This window comes from Triturus cristatus, unplaced genomic scaffold, assembly GCF_964204655.1.
Source record: "Triturus cristatus unplaced genomic scaffold, aTriCri1.1 SCAFFOLD_200, whole genome shotgun sequence".
Taxonomy (NCBI): domain Eukaryota; kingdom Metazoa; phylum Chordata; class Amphibia; order Caudata; family Salamandridae; genus Triturus; species Triturus cristatus.
In genome coordinates this window covers 781,228-796,432 of record NW_028187909.1, presented here as the reverse complement: position 1 = coordinate 796,432, position 15,205 = coordinate 781,228, and the positions used below count along the sequence as shown (strand labels likewise).

The following is a 15,205-nucleotide window of genomic DNA, read 5'->3' as shown; positions in this document are numbered from 1 at the left end:
TTGAAAGACTGTATTTTCACGAGATGAAATGCAAGTGGGAAATGGCAAAGTGGAATTCCTATTTAAATATTTGTTTAGGGAAGATATTGCAACCCTAACCCTGTTTCAGGGAAAAGTAAGGACTAAGGAAGTGAGCCTTGGACCACGACCGGGAGAGGACAATGGTAGTCCCAGGACCGGCGAAACCAGAAACCGCGAGAGGACAAGAGATGTCCCAGCACCATAAGGAGACGAAGACAAAGGAAAAGGGGGGGAAATGAGAGGACTAAAGTTCCAACCTATCTAGCGGGAGACAACAGATGTCATAAAATCAGTACCGGGATAGGAAAAGAAAGGAAAAATGTGTCCTTTGACCAGGAGTGTTCACGACCTAGAGTTGTGACGACAAGAGTTCCAGTACCACGAGACAAAATCGTGACATGGAGGTTCTTTTTACCGGTACAAATGTTCCGCGACTGGAGCCTGGCTTTTTAGCCCTTAGTACTGAGACAGTTTGTCAACAAAGAAATTTAATTTTAAGTCTAATGTAGAGGCCCGAACTACATCGAGAGGTCTTTAACCCAAGGAAAGAACCAGAACGTCATTTTAGACTGTAAGAAATCTGGCTAAAAATTTTCTTTGGGAGCATTCTTCCAGAACTGTCAAGCATTAGAGGCTTTTGTTGAACTTCTATATCTTCAACTGTGTGCAGTAAGCCGCGACAGACGGAAAACTGATTGGAGTACGTAAGCGGTCTCTTCCCGTTTTTGATGGCCACAAGGACGGATTGTAGAGAGTAGACTGTTTCTTTTTGTTTTTTCGTCAATCGAAGGGAAGAAGGTGGTCATGTCATCGTGATATTTGTCATGATTCTCATTGTGATCCTCTTCTTATCCTGCCCTTTGCTTTCGTCATCTGGAAGTCCAAGAGGTCGTTGACCTCCTACATGTTTTATGTTTTCTTGCTTTTCCTTTTCATACTTTAAGCTTTTGTTGGGTGTTTGAAGCGTTTATTGTGTTTTCTGTAAAGGAAGAAGATATGTTGTATATATGTGCTTGCTTTGTTATGGCTACTTGGGGTCAGTAGTCCATTCTTTGTGTTTATGTCTTCTCAACCTCCCTCACTACCTATGAGTGTTCTATCTGGTATGTGAATGTTCCAGTCTTGGCAGTTGATGGTCTGGTCAGCTAGCGAAGTGCTTTATCTCTGCTGTGCTATCTTAATAAATCTATCTTGTAACCTGAAGACGTGTCCTGATGCCTACCTAAACAACCTACAACATGGAGTTGTTGACATTGTCCAGGTTTCCTGAAAGCACAATATGTCCCCCTAGGCAAGGAAATCCTGTGTTACCTTGTCCCTAAAAATTTTACCTAGCCGTGCGATGTTCATTAAAATGATGGTTAGTTTCTGTTGATGTTTGGTGGTTAGTTGTTGTTGGTAGTGGTCAGTGGGTTTCCCCATTCTCCTTTCCGTGCTGACGAGATTTCACCTTTGGTTAGGTATGCTGTTGCCAGAGTTCCTACGTTGAAGCCTGCTCAATCTGGATCGTTTGCACTCTGCACTGGCAATCTCAGTGGGTAACGCAGATATTTATCAGGGTGCTTGGTCACTCAAAGATGTGTCTCCCGCCTGTTATGTTATGTTAAATGGGACTTTTATAGCGCAACGGCTACTCTAAAGGAGTGTCCCGGCGCTTTTGTGCTCCAGACCAAAGAAAGAGCTGTAAAACATAACAGTAAAAAGAGCAGGGGCCTAAAGAGGGGGCAGATTATCCAGTGAACAGCCAGGTTTTTAAGTCTTTTACTATAGTTGTTTGTTCCTTTCAGAATTGATGGAGCCCCCCTCCAGTTGTGGGGGATATGGACATGTGGATGTTTCAACAGGCTGGGTGCTTGGACATCAATGCCCCAGCTTGCTAGTTGTTGGGCTACACCGAGAGCCCCCTGTTGGCTATGCTGTTGACTGAATCCCACTAAGGTGAAGCCTCCGTGGGTATCGCTGTCTAACCTTCTGAACTTTACCCACTCCATGAAGTAATCTGTGCCAAAGTGGCAGTGTGTCCGAATAGCCATAGGATGTTGGACCTGTTCAGGAAGTCGTAGGAGCCTTTGACTCAGGTTGTAGTGATCTAAACTCAAACCCCTAAGCCACCTGTCTTAGTAAAAAAACAAGTAAAACAAAAATAATGAGATTAAACCCTTACAAGAATTCTGGTGTCTGCTTGAGAGGGGACTAGAAACTGCAAAGCCAGCTTAGCAAAACAGTGGCGATCTGCTGCCATAGATGCACCGCTTCGAAAACCATTTTAGCAATGCATTGAGGTAGGGTGTATCTTTAACTATTAGTCTTTAATGGGAGGTAGATACAGCTGTAACCTAGTGAGCGGAAATATGAGACACCCAAAAGGGAATATGATAGTTATTAAAGAATGTTTTTTTTAATGTGTTTACCCAAGCAGAACCCCATCCTGCCCCCTTTTACATGGATTTAGGGTATTAATCTGGTTCTCCATAAGATTATTATTAAAGCATGAATCTACTGGGTGAAAATATGGAACTTTCATACACATCAAACTTAATATTAGCTTTACTCTTTTTACCTAACGGACCACCCTAGGAACTATCTCTTCTATGGCTTCTTTCTGTTAACAAATAACACTAACAATGGTATTCAAAGCCTAATGTAAGATTGTATATCAACAAACAGACATGATCCCTAATCTCAATGACCGGTATCTCTAGTGGTTTAGAGGCACAAGAACATAAGGTGCTGCTAAAGAAATGTTTACTACTGAAGAACAATGGGCTGTAGAACCTTATGTCGTTTGTGTAAGGAATAAATATTGTACATCTAAATTATGCTTTATGAAATTTTGTAATGGAATTTTAACGCTGGCAAATACTACAAAGACTTCAGGTGGGCAATCCCATCAACCAAATTGCAACATTTTCTGCTGAAGCGTAGAATAGAATCAGCCACACTTTTCTCCATTTTACCCAGCGTAGTCATGCTTTCCAAAGTGTCAACTGGTAACAATACTTAAATCTGCATGGCTACATTTTTTTCCTCCAAAAATGGCAGATAACCATGTAATATGAAACAATTTAGAAATGTTTGAAGCATTCTTGCCAGTACAAAGCAGCGTGACGATTTCCTACAAGAGTTCTTCAAATAATATATTGGGATTCACTGCGGAGCCAGTAGGGTTGCTGAAGATCCACTGTTTAATCCCCAAGCTAGGAGTATGATAAATCAGTGAATGTTTCAACTATCATTTTGATTAGATTGGTGCAGCACTGATAATATTTACTAACACCTTAACTATTCAAGCTTTTTGCCAATTTCGGAAGAATATGATGTGCTCTTATACAGCTTTCAATTGCTGCAGTATTATGAAAAAATATTCACATATACTTTTGCATGGTTGTAAAAGATCAGATCCATCTCTATAAACACCCCTACTTGTCTACAATCACATTTAAAACAAAGTGCTCTGGGATCTGTTAACGGTTTTAGTTTTACTGTTGGAGTGTGTGTTCTTTGTAAAGTGCAGCGGTCTGTAGCTAGCTTGTATAGATGTTTAAAGGAGCGGCAGATTGTGATTTTCTTAGAACGCATAACAATAGGAAAAAGTGCAAGTGTAATTTAGAGTCTTTAAAAGCAAATGTAAATGAAATACAGTTGAGGGATCCCCTTGCTGATGTACTTCGCTCGGGAGTGGGTACCAATCTTGTGTAATTGCTGTCTGTGGCGAGCTCGGTGGCGGTATTTTAATTACTCTGAAATTATACATTTTCCTACTTGAGGTTTGATGGTCAACTGAGTAAACTTGATATGGAAAGAGGCTACCAGCGAAGGTTTTTCCCCCCATTATGGAAGCACTTGGGCAACGACACAAGGAGTCTTTACTGGTCTTGGCTCTAACATGGAATAATTTCAAATGTTATGGCTCAATCAGGAAGAAAAAAAAATGAATAAGTTCAAGCAAACAGAAGGAAGGATGCAGATGACATTTTGGGGGCACAAAAACAGAAAGAAGATGAATATGGATACCATGATAGTTATCCAGTGGTCTGATGTTCTTACTGGCATGGTTAAATGATGTACTGTGCATTTGAATGAACTACATGAAAGGGTCTCATTGTTTGGATAATCAGTCTGCAGACGCTTTTTCTTGTCACCACAGCCCCTCACATGCCCGTTACATACCACCCCTACTTCTGCTTACATGTTCTGCTTATTTTGTATTACTAATTAATTGTGGATTTAATGTTAGTTTCTGGATAACCTTTTTCATCTGAGAGCCATGTGTAACACCCAGAGGCAAACCTAACAATTGTAATTAAACTATGGCAATTGAATCAGCATTAACACTACGAATATCAGTTTCTAAATCCAGATAGACGTTGTGGTAATCAAGCAACAATTGTGCATGCAAACCTCAATTGTACTGGGTTTATGCCAAATCTAGGTGCCACCTTCTTGCAACGCTGCCTACAAAAACTTGGGTCCTTCATTTCAAACATTCTTAAACATGAGCTTATTCAGAGTTGCTTTCAAATACGACTGAAAAATCAGACATAGCTAGTCAACATATCCTTTCACTTATTTAGCTGCAATTTGTGTCCTTGCTCCGACATAACTGAAAGGTGGCATATAAAGCTTTTCAAAACCTTTAAATACATAATCTATTAGTAAAAACAATACATTCTCCTTATAGACAAGTTACTGATCTTTCAAGGAACTAAACACTCCGAGAAGTGGAATCAATGCCTCGGTTAGGAATAAATTTACTTAAAGTGCCATCAAGAATAAAGGACAGCATACGTAATTGCATGTGTTTATTTTACAGTCAGTTTCACAGTTACAGAACAAAATATTGAGAGAATAAAAATAATGCGCATGTGCCACGTGACTAACAATCTGGAGCATGACTAGATCCAAAGCAGGTTTAGAAAGTCAATAAACGCCATTGAACCCTTTATATGACATACTTAGCTACACATATTTCTAAATTAACGTGCGTTGTTTATGCAGGACAAAACATATTTAATATAATCCAAACAGCTTTTAAACACGTGTTAGTTACTAGTTCATTCACTATGTTACCCACACAATTACATATTAGTACAGAATTATTTTCTAGATACTTCTGTGGCAGATTGTTAAATACCATTTCATCAGTGCTTGTCTTAGGAATCTTCAAACCCATGGACGCACTGATCAATTTTAGTAAAAGCCCAACTCGTTTAAGTGTACATGGAAATAAATACCACAAGACAGACCAGAAAATAACATTTATAGTAATGGAAAACTCTGAGAAACACAAGTAATTGATAACGTCCCCGATTTTCAGGTTGGCAATTAACTTGCAAGGCAAAACCAAAAATGCAGCACTTTTTAAACAGCCATACAACAGAAATGAGGCTCTAGCTTTGGTACCCATTTGACCAAAATTCGTAAGATGCGTTTTCTGGATGTGATGCTAGCAAAGTCCAAATTCCGTCATTTGGGATGACTTGGTGGCTACATCAAAACCCTCAAGAATCGCATGCGTTTTACTCCATGACATCGAACTTAAGTTTTCTTTCCAAGCTCTTCACATCACAGCTTTCATTCATCATAAACATCACTGTTCTCATTAGGGATGAATACGGATCCCTACTGGTATTAATCTGTAGATAATCGTACACTTTTCCAAACCGGAAAGCAGTGGTGTGGGAGGGATAGCAAATGTGCTCTAGATTGCTTAACAGATACTATATTAGCACTAACTAGAAGAGCCATGGCAGAACCATTCTTGTCCATCTGGAACTTGAAATGTCAGCATTCTTGCAGGCACCACACACCTAAGGTTGCAGAGCTCTGCACTCATGAGGTGAAAGCCGCGATATCTCCGATCTGGGAGGAAATTGGTCAAGCTTACTTACTTTACAAGTATCAAACTAGAATAATGTGGGTGCTCTCTTCAGCGGTGGCTCTGCTTGATGAAAGAAAGTTCTAGTAGTGTTGCATACCGCTTGATAACGATGCAACGTACACTCTTGCTTCTTCAAAACAGTTAGTGAAAATATAATTACTATTTTGTTTTTTCAAACGCGGTCTAGTAACATCAGGCAATACCAGTAGTTCGTCTGAACATTTAGTACATTAATTCTTAAGCACACTATTTACTGTGAAAATGTAGTCGACGGGGAGTAGCACAGTATAGCCCCAGCGACCGTCACTTCACTTGGCTGTAGTTAATCTGCTGGTGAACTCACAGGAGAATCTTGACCATCAATACCTACAGTGTGCTTGCTCTTCAAAAAGCGTCCCACGTACCGCCAATACTCCTTCCTGATCGAGTCATTTGATAGAGTCTCGCAGAGCTCCCGCGCCTTGTTTAGCGTCTCCTCCTTGTTCTCGCAGCCAGTGTCCAGCATGTCTTCGTAGAGGTCCACAAGGAAGGCCAAGAGGTAGGGCGAGCTACAGGTCTGCTGCATCTCGAGCACCTGCTCCAGCAGGTCGGGGTAGCCTGACAGGCCGCGCTCCAGCAGGATGCCCTTCAGGTAGTTCCAGACGCTCTCGTTGTGAGGGGCCGTGCGGATCTTGTCCAGGGTATACCTTACCTCCCGCTGCAGCACGTCAGGGTCGGCGTAGCCTGTCGTATTGGAGATAACGAAGAAGCGCTGGTTCCAGGCCGAGTTGTTTCTCACGTCCTCCTTAAGCAGCTGCTGGGTATACTGCAGCTCCCCGTCCCACAGATCGAAGGCCTCGATGACCCACTGCCGGTGCTGCCAGGCATGGTAGTTTTTGGCGTCCTGGCTCAGGATGTCGGCGATAAATTCGAGCTCCAGCGATGGGTCCTGCAGCCACTCCACCAGCACCCGGCGGTGGTGCCACACCTGGTAGTTCTTGGGCTGGTCCTCGATGATGGCGGTGATGTAGCGCATCTCCTCCTTCAGGTCCTTGCCCAGGGCCTGCAGCACCACCCGCCGGAAGTGCCAGACGGTGTAGTTGGCGGCGTTGAGGTCGATGGCGTCGGCCGTCAGCCGCAGGGCCCGCTCGCTGCACTCGTCCCGGTGCAGCACGGCCCGGAAGTAGTCGTACACGTCCCTGAACTTCTCGCTGTAGAGGATCTGCACCACCGGGTTGGGCCCGTCGTCCTGGGGCACCGGGGTGACATCAGCCCACTCCGTACGGTGCCGGTACAGGGTGTAGCGCGTCGGGTCCTCGAAGGTTCCGTCCTCCTCCGGCTCCGAGACCTCGTGCTTAGCCAGCGACTCGCCGCCACCACCCCCTGCCACCTCTGGCGAGAGCGGGCCGTTCTCCATCTCCACCTCCATCCTCTCCTGACAGGAACCGCGTGAGGGCCGGTGTGAACTCTGACACCAGCACAGCACTGGCCGCAAAGCTTCTCTGTGCTGTAAGCTATCTGAGAATGTTGCCACGCTCGGATAGTCACGCCTGTTGGTCGCTCAATGATGCCGCGCTCGGGCAGTCATGCCTGATGATCGCCCAATGATCTAGCGCTCTGCAACCACATGTGGGTTAGTCAGCTCGATGATGCTGCCCTCTGTTAATATTGACTGATCTGTTAGTCATGTCTGTTTTGGGTGCGATGATATCGCACTCATTTAACTGCTCCACAACCTGTGGATTTGTCGTTCTCTGTTTTGTGATGGGATGTTACAAAATAATTTATATTACGCAGTAATCACCCCCTGAGGGGTATCTCGGCACAGAAATCCTTCCGACATCAAGCAGCAGTCACTAGGAGATTGTTATAGAGTTACATTACTGTTGTTCAATACAATGTTGTGTTGTGAGTCGCGTGCTCCCACGCAACCCGTACTGATCTCCTTTTTATCTTCACTAGCATTCCAGAGCGCTGCTTTCCAATCGTGAAGGTTCCTTCCCAACGCCACTCTGGACGCTGGATTTTTCGCGGCTGGACGGCTCCGGTCGTGGGTGCTATACTCCTGCAATAAACCACGCTTTCGACATAACCTCCCTTGTCGAGTATTTAATAGAGACTATCCCGAAAACAGCTCAGTTTTAAGTAATTTCCTGAATTTGAGATTATCCATACAGAAACGTAAATTAACTGGGAGGTCATTCTAATAGAAGAGGGGCATGCTAGGCAAACGCTTTGCCCCCTTTACAATACTTTTTTTTATCCAAGGGATTACAAGCAGCCTTTTTCCCGAGAACGAAGAGATTTTTAAGGACTAAAGGGTAAGCCTCAAGGCTAAGTTTCGAGGGCTCGTCCCCATTAGGGCTTTGTGAGTCATACAGCAGATCTTAAAGGCAATCTTTTTACGAACTGGTAACCAGTGTAAAGAACGTAAAAGAGGAGCAGATGAGGACCTCGCATGAGCATTGCAGATAAGGCGGCCTGCTGTTTGCACCACGTGTAGTTTTGTCAACAAGGATTCATTAATAGAGCCAAGTAAAGCATTGCCTTAATCCATGTGACTCACCACTAAGGATTGGACTCCAATCTTCCTAGTTGACAAAGGGAGAAACAGGAAGGCCTATCTTAGCAGAAGTAACATATGAAAACAAAGTCCCACGGTTTTACGGACCTGAATTTCCATAGAAAGAGATTGGTCTAGGAACACTCCAATATTTTAAAAACCGTCTTAGGGGTTGGAGCAATGCCATGTTCTTCTTCCTCCTTTTTATTGACACAAGCGTTTACCACATGTCCACAGTTGCAAAATCTGCTTTCCACATTTTCCATGTTAAGTGGAAAGAAAGATTTCTGACAAAAATCTGGCAGCCTTTCCTTGCAAGTTTAATATAGGCTTCCAAGCCACCACTAAAGTTTTCAATACCCATTTCCATCATGATGTAAAGTCCAAATTTTTGATTTGGCGAAGCCACCTTTGCTCATAGCAGCCAAGGTTTCAGATTGCATATGTGTGACATTTTCATAGTTCCACTGTACTTATGAGTGACATTCAACAAACAAATGTGTAACACTTAAAGTAACACTTTCTCAAAAGCAAAATCAAGCAATGCAGTCCATGGAAATAGATAAATAGCAGGCATTACACCAATTTGAGCAACAAGAAACTCTTAAGAAGATGTGAAAACTATGGCAAAGCACCTGAAATGGAAGTGCCCTTGTAAGCTCATCGTTATATGGGGAATGGTGAACCGCCGTGCTCTATTAGAGAAAATGAGAGATTGACATCTCGTTGAACTTGTTGTTTGGAACACAGAGGAAGGAAAATTCATTGGATTAAAAAAATGGAAGAAATTGTTAAAACTGAGTCAAGACTGTTGATTGCATGAAATTTTCTATTTTTTTGTTCTATGGCAGTGCATCCAGGGCTCTTGACCACCAGGGCCCATGGGCACCAGGTTAAGCACCGCTGTTTTCTCTTATTTTGGGGGAAATGCACTTTCAAAGAGCTGTTGGGCTTCAAATCCCTACTAGTATGATTCAGTCCTACTTTTCCTATAAGTTCCTACTGCTGTACAGACTACCCCCCTAGAACAGAACTCTCACATACGCACTCCAATGCCACCCCAGACTAATAAATAAACAGCCTAACCTATCATCCTTTTTGACCTAATGATTTGGTTCGACAAACGAAAAAGACTGTAACCAAATAGCATTATTACTGATTTAGAAGTCTAGAATCTTCATCAGCTCATCCAAGCCTCCAAAGAAACAACATGATGTATAAAACCAGTAACAAGAGTCCACTACTCAGGCAGGATGTGGAATGTCAAATGCCCTCCTGAGACACTTCACACAAACTAAGACTAAAATGCACCCCAGTATTAACACCTCAGATACAAGATTTCTCTGATCTAATGGCAGACTACTTGATGAACAAAGCTTAAACATTAGCTTTCTAGTTAGTAAACAAAGACAATGGTCCCAAACTAGAAAATAAATATAAAATCGTCTCTGCAGAAATATGTTTCCCTACCCAAACTTCCCTTAAACAAAAGTCCTTCCTATAATTCCATGACCTAATTAAAGCCAGTGGACTACCTGGTTCACTATCAAATCCATGCTCCCAGACCTCTAGTCAGCTATCAACGTAGGCTGTAATTCCTGCAATGAACATAATGAACTTACTAACCACAGACACTTTTGGACCTGGAACTCTGTATCTTATCTGTGCGACCACATATAAACAAAATGTCTCAACATGCCTTTACCCTCAGAAAATTAATAGAAAAAAACGCTTTCTCCCAAAGCTCGATTATCGCTACCCTCACTTGCGAGAAAAATATCAGCCATCTCCTGAAACCCATCAAATCCTTTCATCTCACAGTTTGAATACATTAATGATACACAGATGATCCTAAGACAGGAAAAATCTAACAACCTTGAAGTTGCAAAGTTAAGTGACTGTCTCCTAGCCCTTGATCACTGAAAGGTAACAAAGCACCTGAAATTTAACATACACAAAATAGCAGTTCTGACATGTGGAGACTAGAAAAAACTATGGTTCATTGATACCCTGTGAGAACAAGTAGTGTATTGTTCCTATGTGGGTATATAGATCAAAAGAGTGGTCAGCGGAGGGGAGTGTTTCTTTCCTGAGCAAGGGCCTTCACACACCCGAGGGGTGTCATGCTTCATTATCGGGCAGCTCCTTTTTGGGCCGATGCTGCAATGCAATGTTACAGTCCCTAGCGGATCATGGCATTTCGTCAGGACCAAGAAGACCTTATTCTACTCTCACAGGGATGGATAGGTAAAGAGTGTATGCACCATGCCCTGTATACTTTACATAGACATTCGGAATATCTCCTGGGGTTAGATCTAGATTGGGGAGAAACAACAGAGTACAAAAAAAGCATAACAAAATTAAAAGCAGGTATACATGATCATATACAAATACATTTTGACCTTTTTGATTCACATTTACTACAGCTAATTAGACCATTATATCTATTCTGTGCTCAAACCACGTTTTTATCCTTGACAAAGGGACCCTACTATTAAAACGTAGTTCTTGTTTCGAACCCCTTAGTCATTTTCAACACACATCACCCTCACCCATTATACACACATTTTGTCACTCTCACATGCAATTCACATCGGCAAAAAAGAAAAGATCTCTGGCAAAGAGTCCCCTTGGGGGGGGGGGGGGGGCATTGGGCATTGCAGCACCGGCCTAACGAGGAGCTGCCCGATGATGAAGCATGACACCCCTCGAGGTGTGTGAGGGCCCTTGCTCCTAAAAAGAGCACTCCCCTCAGCTGACCACTCTTTTGATTTAGATACCCAGATAGGAAAAGTACACTCCTTGTTTTCATAGCTGTAGGCAGCCGCGGCCCATGCAGGTAAGAGTGGTGGGGCCGAATGGGGGATATTTCGACAGACGACCACAAGGGAAAATTAATTGTTTAATTTTCCCTCGTCTGTCAAACTCCCCCAACCCTGCCCCACAGCTCTTATCTGCACGGGCCGTGGCTGGCTGTAGAGGCCTGTGTGCTAGACCTTCAAAAGCCCCAGTCCCCCCACCCTTGTTTTCATTGATAACCTGTCTACAATAAGGAGCTGGAGGGGCAGTGAACAGGTCGTCCCCCACTCAATGCACTGTATACAAAAAGACCTGTTCACAATGTGAGCGAGTGATTCATCCATCCGTAACAGTTGTCATACGTTTTAGACAATTTTTAAAGCAAGCGATTGTTTCATCTATGCTATTCGTCGGTGTAGCTCACTTAGGAAAAGAAAAGGATAGACAGATATTTTGCATACGAGGTAAAGCAGGATGACTATCAAAAAGTCTAAAAACTTGTGTCTCCAACACCCAAACGTGGTGAAAAAAAGAGTGAAAAGGAGTGTTGGTGCCTCACGGTAGCAACACCAAGGAGGGTTAAGCAGGATGGTACTCGCCTGCTACCTCAAGATCTCATCATCAGCTACCAACACTCCAAAAGCAAGAAAAATGTGTAGGGAAAACAATGATTGACTGTACAAGCGCTAGGGTGTGTAATTAAAGAAAAAGAACTGTGCTATAGTATGTGCACCATATTGAACCCCATAGTGATATACAATGATATCCAAATTTGAGCTAAATCACACTGGCTTGCGTTTTTTATTCTAAGCTGCGTGATTGCTCATGTTTAAAATGCCGACATGTTTCATTGCCTACTGGAAAAACTCACGGCAACTTCTTCAGGGCGTGGGGTATGTTCATTTCACCCTGCACCTCTGTTTGTCAATTAAAAACAATTCTGTTGGAGACAAAAGAAAAATAAACAAACATAACAACACAGGACAGACTTGGTTGGCAACCGGTTTACCACGGGACTGGTATCCTATGTATTGCATTCTGAATCACACCATATCATATTTACCGGGATATTGCCCACCATGGGCATACCTTTACCCTTGAGTCCTTGTGGCTGTGTATACGCATTCAAGGCTCCGCTTATTCAACTCCAATCGTGAGTCTGTAATATATAATATACAACAACGATTGCGTGACTGCCAGTATCAGATGCCTACCCTAAGTGGTGTCATCGATAATTAATGCTCGTGTATCTCAGTTCTGTTAGGTATCTACCCTGCATCTGAGTCCTTCCTTGTAACTTCCTCGTGTTTGGCATCCTGTTCGGTAAACTGTGACCCCTTGCAGTGGCATACCCTTTATGGAGTGCGTACCTGACCCATACGCATTAAAACCTCCCGCTCCAACTGAGGTTGCCCAAGTTCCTATCTTTTAATGTTTTCGTGCCGAGTGCCCCAAGTTAAATTACATAAATCGAGACTTACCATGGAAGCGTCTGTAACTGGCGTTTACTCAGCCCAGCAACAGCGCGACTGTTGTGTTTCGCGGTTTAAGAACGTGATTACGTTCACCACGTGACCTAACTTCAAAGGTCCCGTTCTTATCAGGGAATTCACGTAGTGTAAAAAGGGCTGCCATTTTGGAGTGGTGGGATCCCTACTGTACCACCCCCCATTAGCTTGCAAAGGTATTCTACTGCATATGATTACTACACCCAACTGGTGGATAATGTCGAATATATGTAAATCGACCCATTTGTGACGTTTAAAACCGGAACCAAGGTCTTTCCATAAATACCCCTTCGGATACTTGGTACTTTGTTGTTTTTAGTTATCTGTTGGAAACAGACCAAGTGGTTGATAGAAGTACATTGCCATGTCCGATCACTTCTACGTTAGTGAGAGATAAAAGCTTTAAACTCTCATGTTCTCAAATTGTGGCAATGAGAGTTGTGACCCGTTGTAGATGCCCTCTTTGGGTTAACTCATTACTGAAAATTTGAACCTATTGGATGTATAATTCCCAAATTTATGTTGTCTGGGATCTGTAATAAACTGAATACTAATGAACCTTTGGTGGTGTAAGGGAAGGATTGGGCGATTCATGTATTCACCTTATTCCATTCAATAAGGTCGTTCAGTCCATTTTGATCCACACCCTCCTGGTAAATCCAACGTGCTTCCCTACTAATCAATCTGGATTCCATATTAAACTGATCGCCTGTGACTTTTTCCAGCACTACCCAGCGCACGTCTTGAGGGGTATGTTTTTGTGTCTGAAAATGTTGTACCAATTTGGTGCTCAATTTACCTGCGCGTAGTGTACTAAGGTGTTCTTGTATCCTTGTTTTTACCTTCCTGGTGGTAAGGCCGATATAGTGGAGCTCGCAGGGGCAAGTTAGTCTATAGATGACATAAGACGTATTACAGTTGCTAAATTTGTTTAGAAACCAGATTTTTTTGTTTGCAAGGGTGACGCTTTTAGTAGGTGATGTAAATGCACAAACAGAGCAATTCCCACACGGGTAATGCCCCGGAGGGATGTTAGTCTCACGTGGACTTATTTACTAAGGAAAAAGGTGAATGCATTCCAGTGGTCACCACCTTTGGGCCACTCTCCACCAAAATCAGGCAGATTATCCGCAGGCATTGGTCCATACCAGACCCAAAATAAGTCCACGTGAGACTAACATCCCTCCGGGGCATTACCCGTGTGGGAATTGCTCTGTTTGTGCATTTACATCACCTACTAAAAGCGTAACCCTTGCAAACAAAAAAATCTGGTTTCTAAACAAATTTAGCAACTGTAATACGTCTTATGTCATCTATAGACTAACTTGCCCCTGCGAGCTCCACTATATCGGCCTTACCACCAGGAAGGTAAAAACAAGGATACAAGAACACCTTAGTACACTACGCGCAGGTAAATTGAGCACCAAATTGGTACAACATTTTCAGACACAAAAACATACCCCTCAAGACGTGCGCTGGGTAGTGCTGGAAAAAGTCACAGGCGATCAGTTTAATATGGAATCCAGATTGATTAGTAGGGAAGCACGTTGGATTTACCAGGAGGGTGTGGATCAAAATGGACTGAACGACCTTATTGAATGGAATAAGGTGAATACATGAATCGCCCAATCCTTCCCTTACACCACCAAAGGTTCATTAGTATTCAGTTTATTACAGATCCCAGACAACATAAATTTGGGAATTATACATCCAATAGGTTCAAATTTTCAGTAATGAGTTAACCCAAAGAGTGCATCTACAACGGGTCACAACTCTCATTGCCACAATTTGAGAACATGAGAGTTTAAAGCTTTTATCTCTCACTAACGTAGAAGTGATCGGACATGGCAATGTACTTCTATCAACCACTTGGTCTGTTTCCAACAGATAACTAAAAACAACAAAGTACCAAGTATCCGAAGGGGTATTTATGGAAAGACCTTGGTTCCGGTTTTAAACGTCACAAATGGGTCGATTTACATATATTCGACATTATCCACCAGTTGGGTGTAGTAATCATATGCAGTAGAATACCTTTGCAAGCTAATGGGGGGTGGTACAGTAGGGATCCCACCACTCCAAAATGGCAGCCCTTTTTACACTACGTGAATTCCCTGATAAGAACGGGACCTTTGAAGTTAGGTCACGTGGTGAACGTAATCACGTTCTTAAACCGCGAAACACAACAGTCGCGCTGTTGCTGGGCTGAGTAAACGCCAGTTACAGACGCTTCCATGGTAAGTCTCGATTTATGTAATTTAACTTGGGGCACTCGGCACGAAAACATTAAAAGATAGGAACTTGGGCAACCTCAGTTGGAGCGGGAGGTTTTAATGCGTATGGGTCAGGTACGCACTCCATAAAGGGTATGCCACTGCAAGGGGTCACAGTTTACCGAACAGGATGCCAAACACAAGGAAGTTACAAGGAAGGACTCAGATGCAGGGTAGATAC

General features: G+C 42.9%; 1 protein-coding gene and 1 long non-coding RNA gene across 3 annotated transcripts in view; one reads left to right on the top strand and one right to left on the bottom strand.

Annotated features, from left to right (window-relative positions):
* The window catches only part of LOC146770442 (uncharacterized), an 81,261-nt gene that overhangs the window by 23,392 nt on the left and 42,664 nt on the right, over nt 1–15,205 (top strand). The window lies entirely within an intron of this gene.
* Nucleotides 4,809–7,464, bottom strand: FNTA (farnesyltransferase, CAAX box, subunit alpha). Its single transcript, XM_085640446.1, has one exon. The coding sequence runs from the start codon at nt 7,308–7,310 to the stop codon at nt 6,225–6,227; it is 1,086 nt and encodes a 361-aa protein (XP_085496572.1). The 5' UTR covers nt 7,311–7,464; the 3' UTR covers nt 4,809–6,224.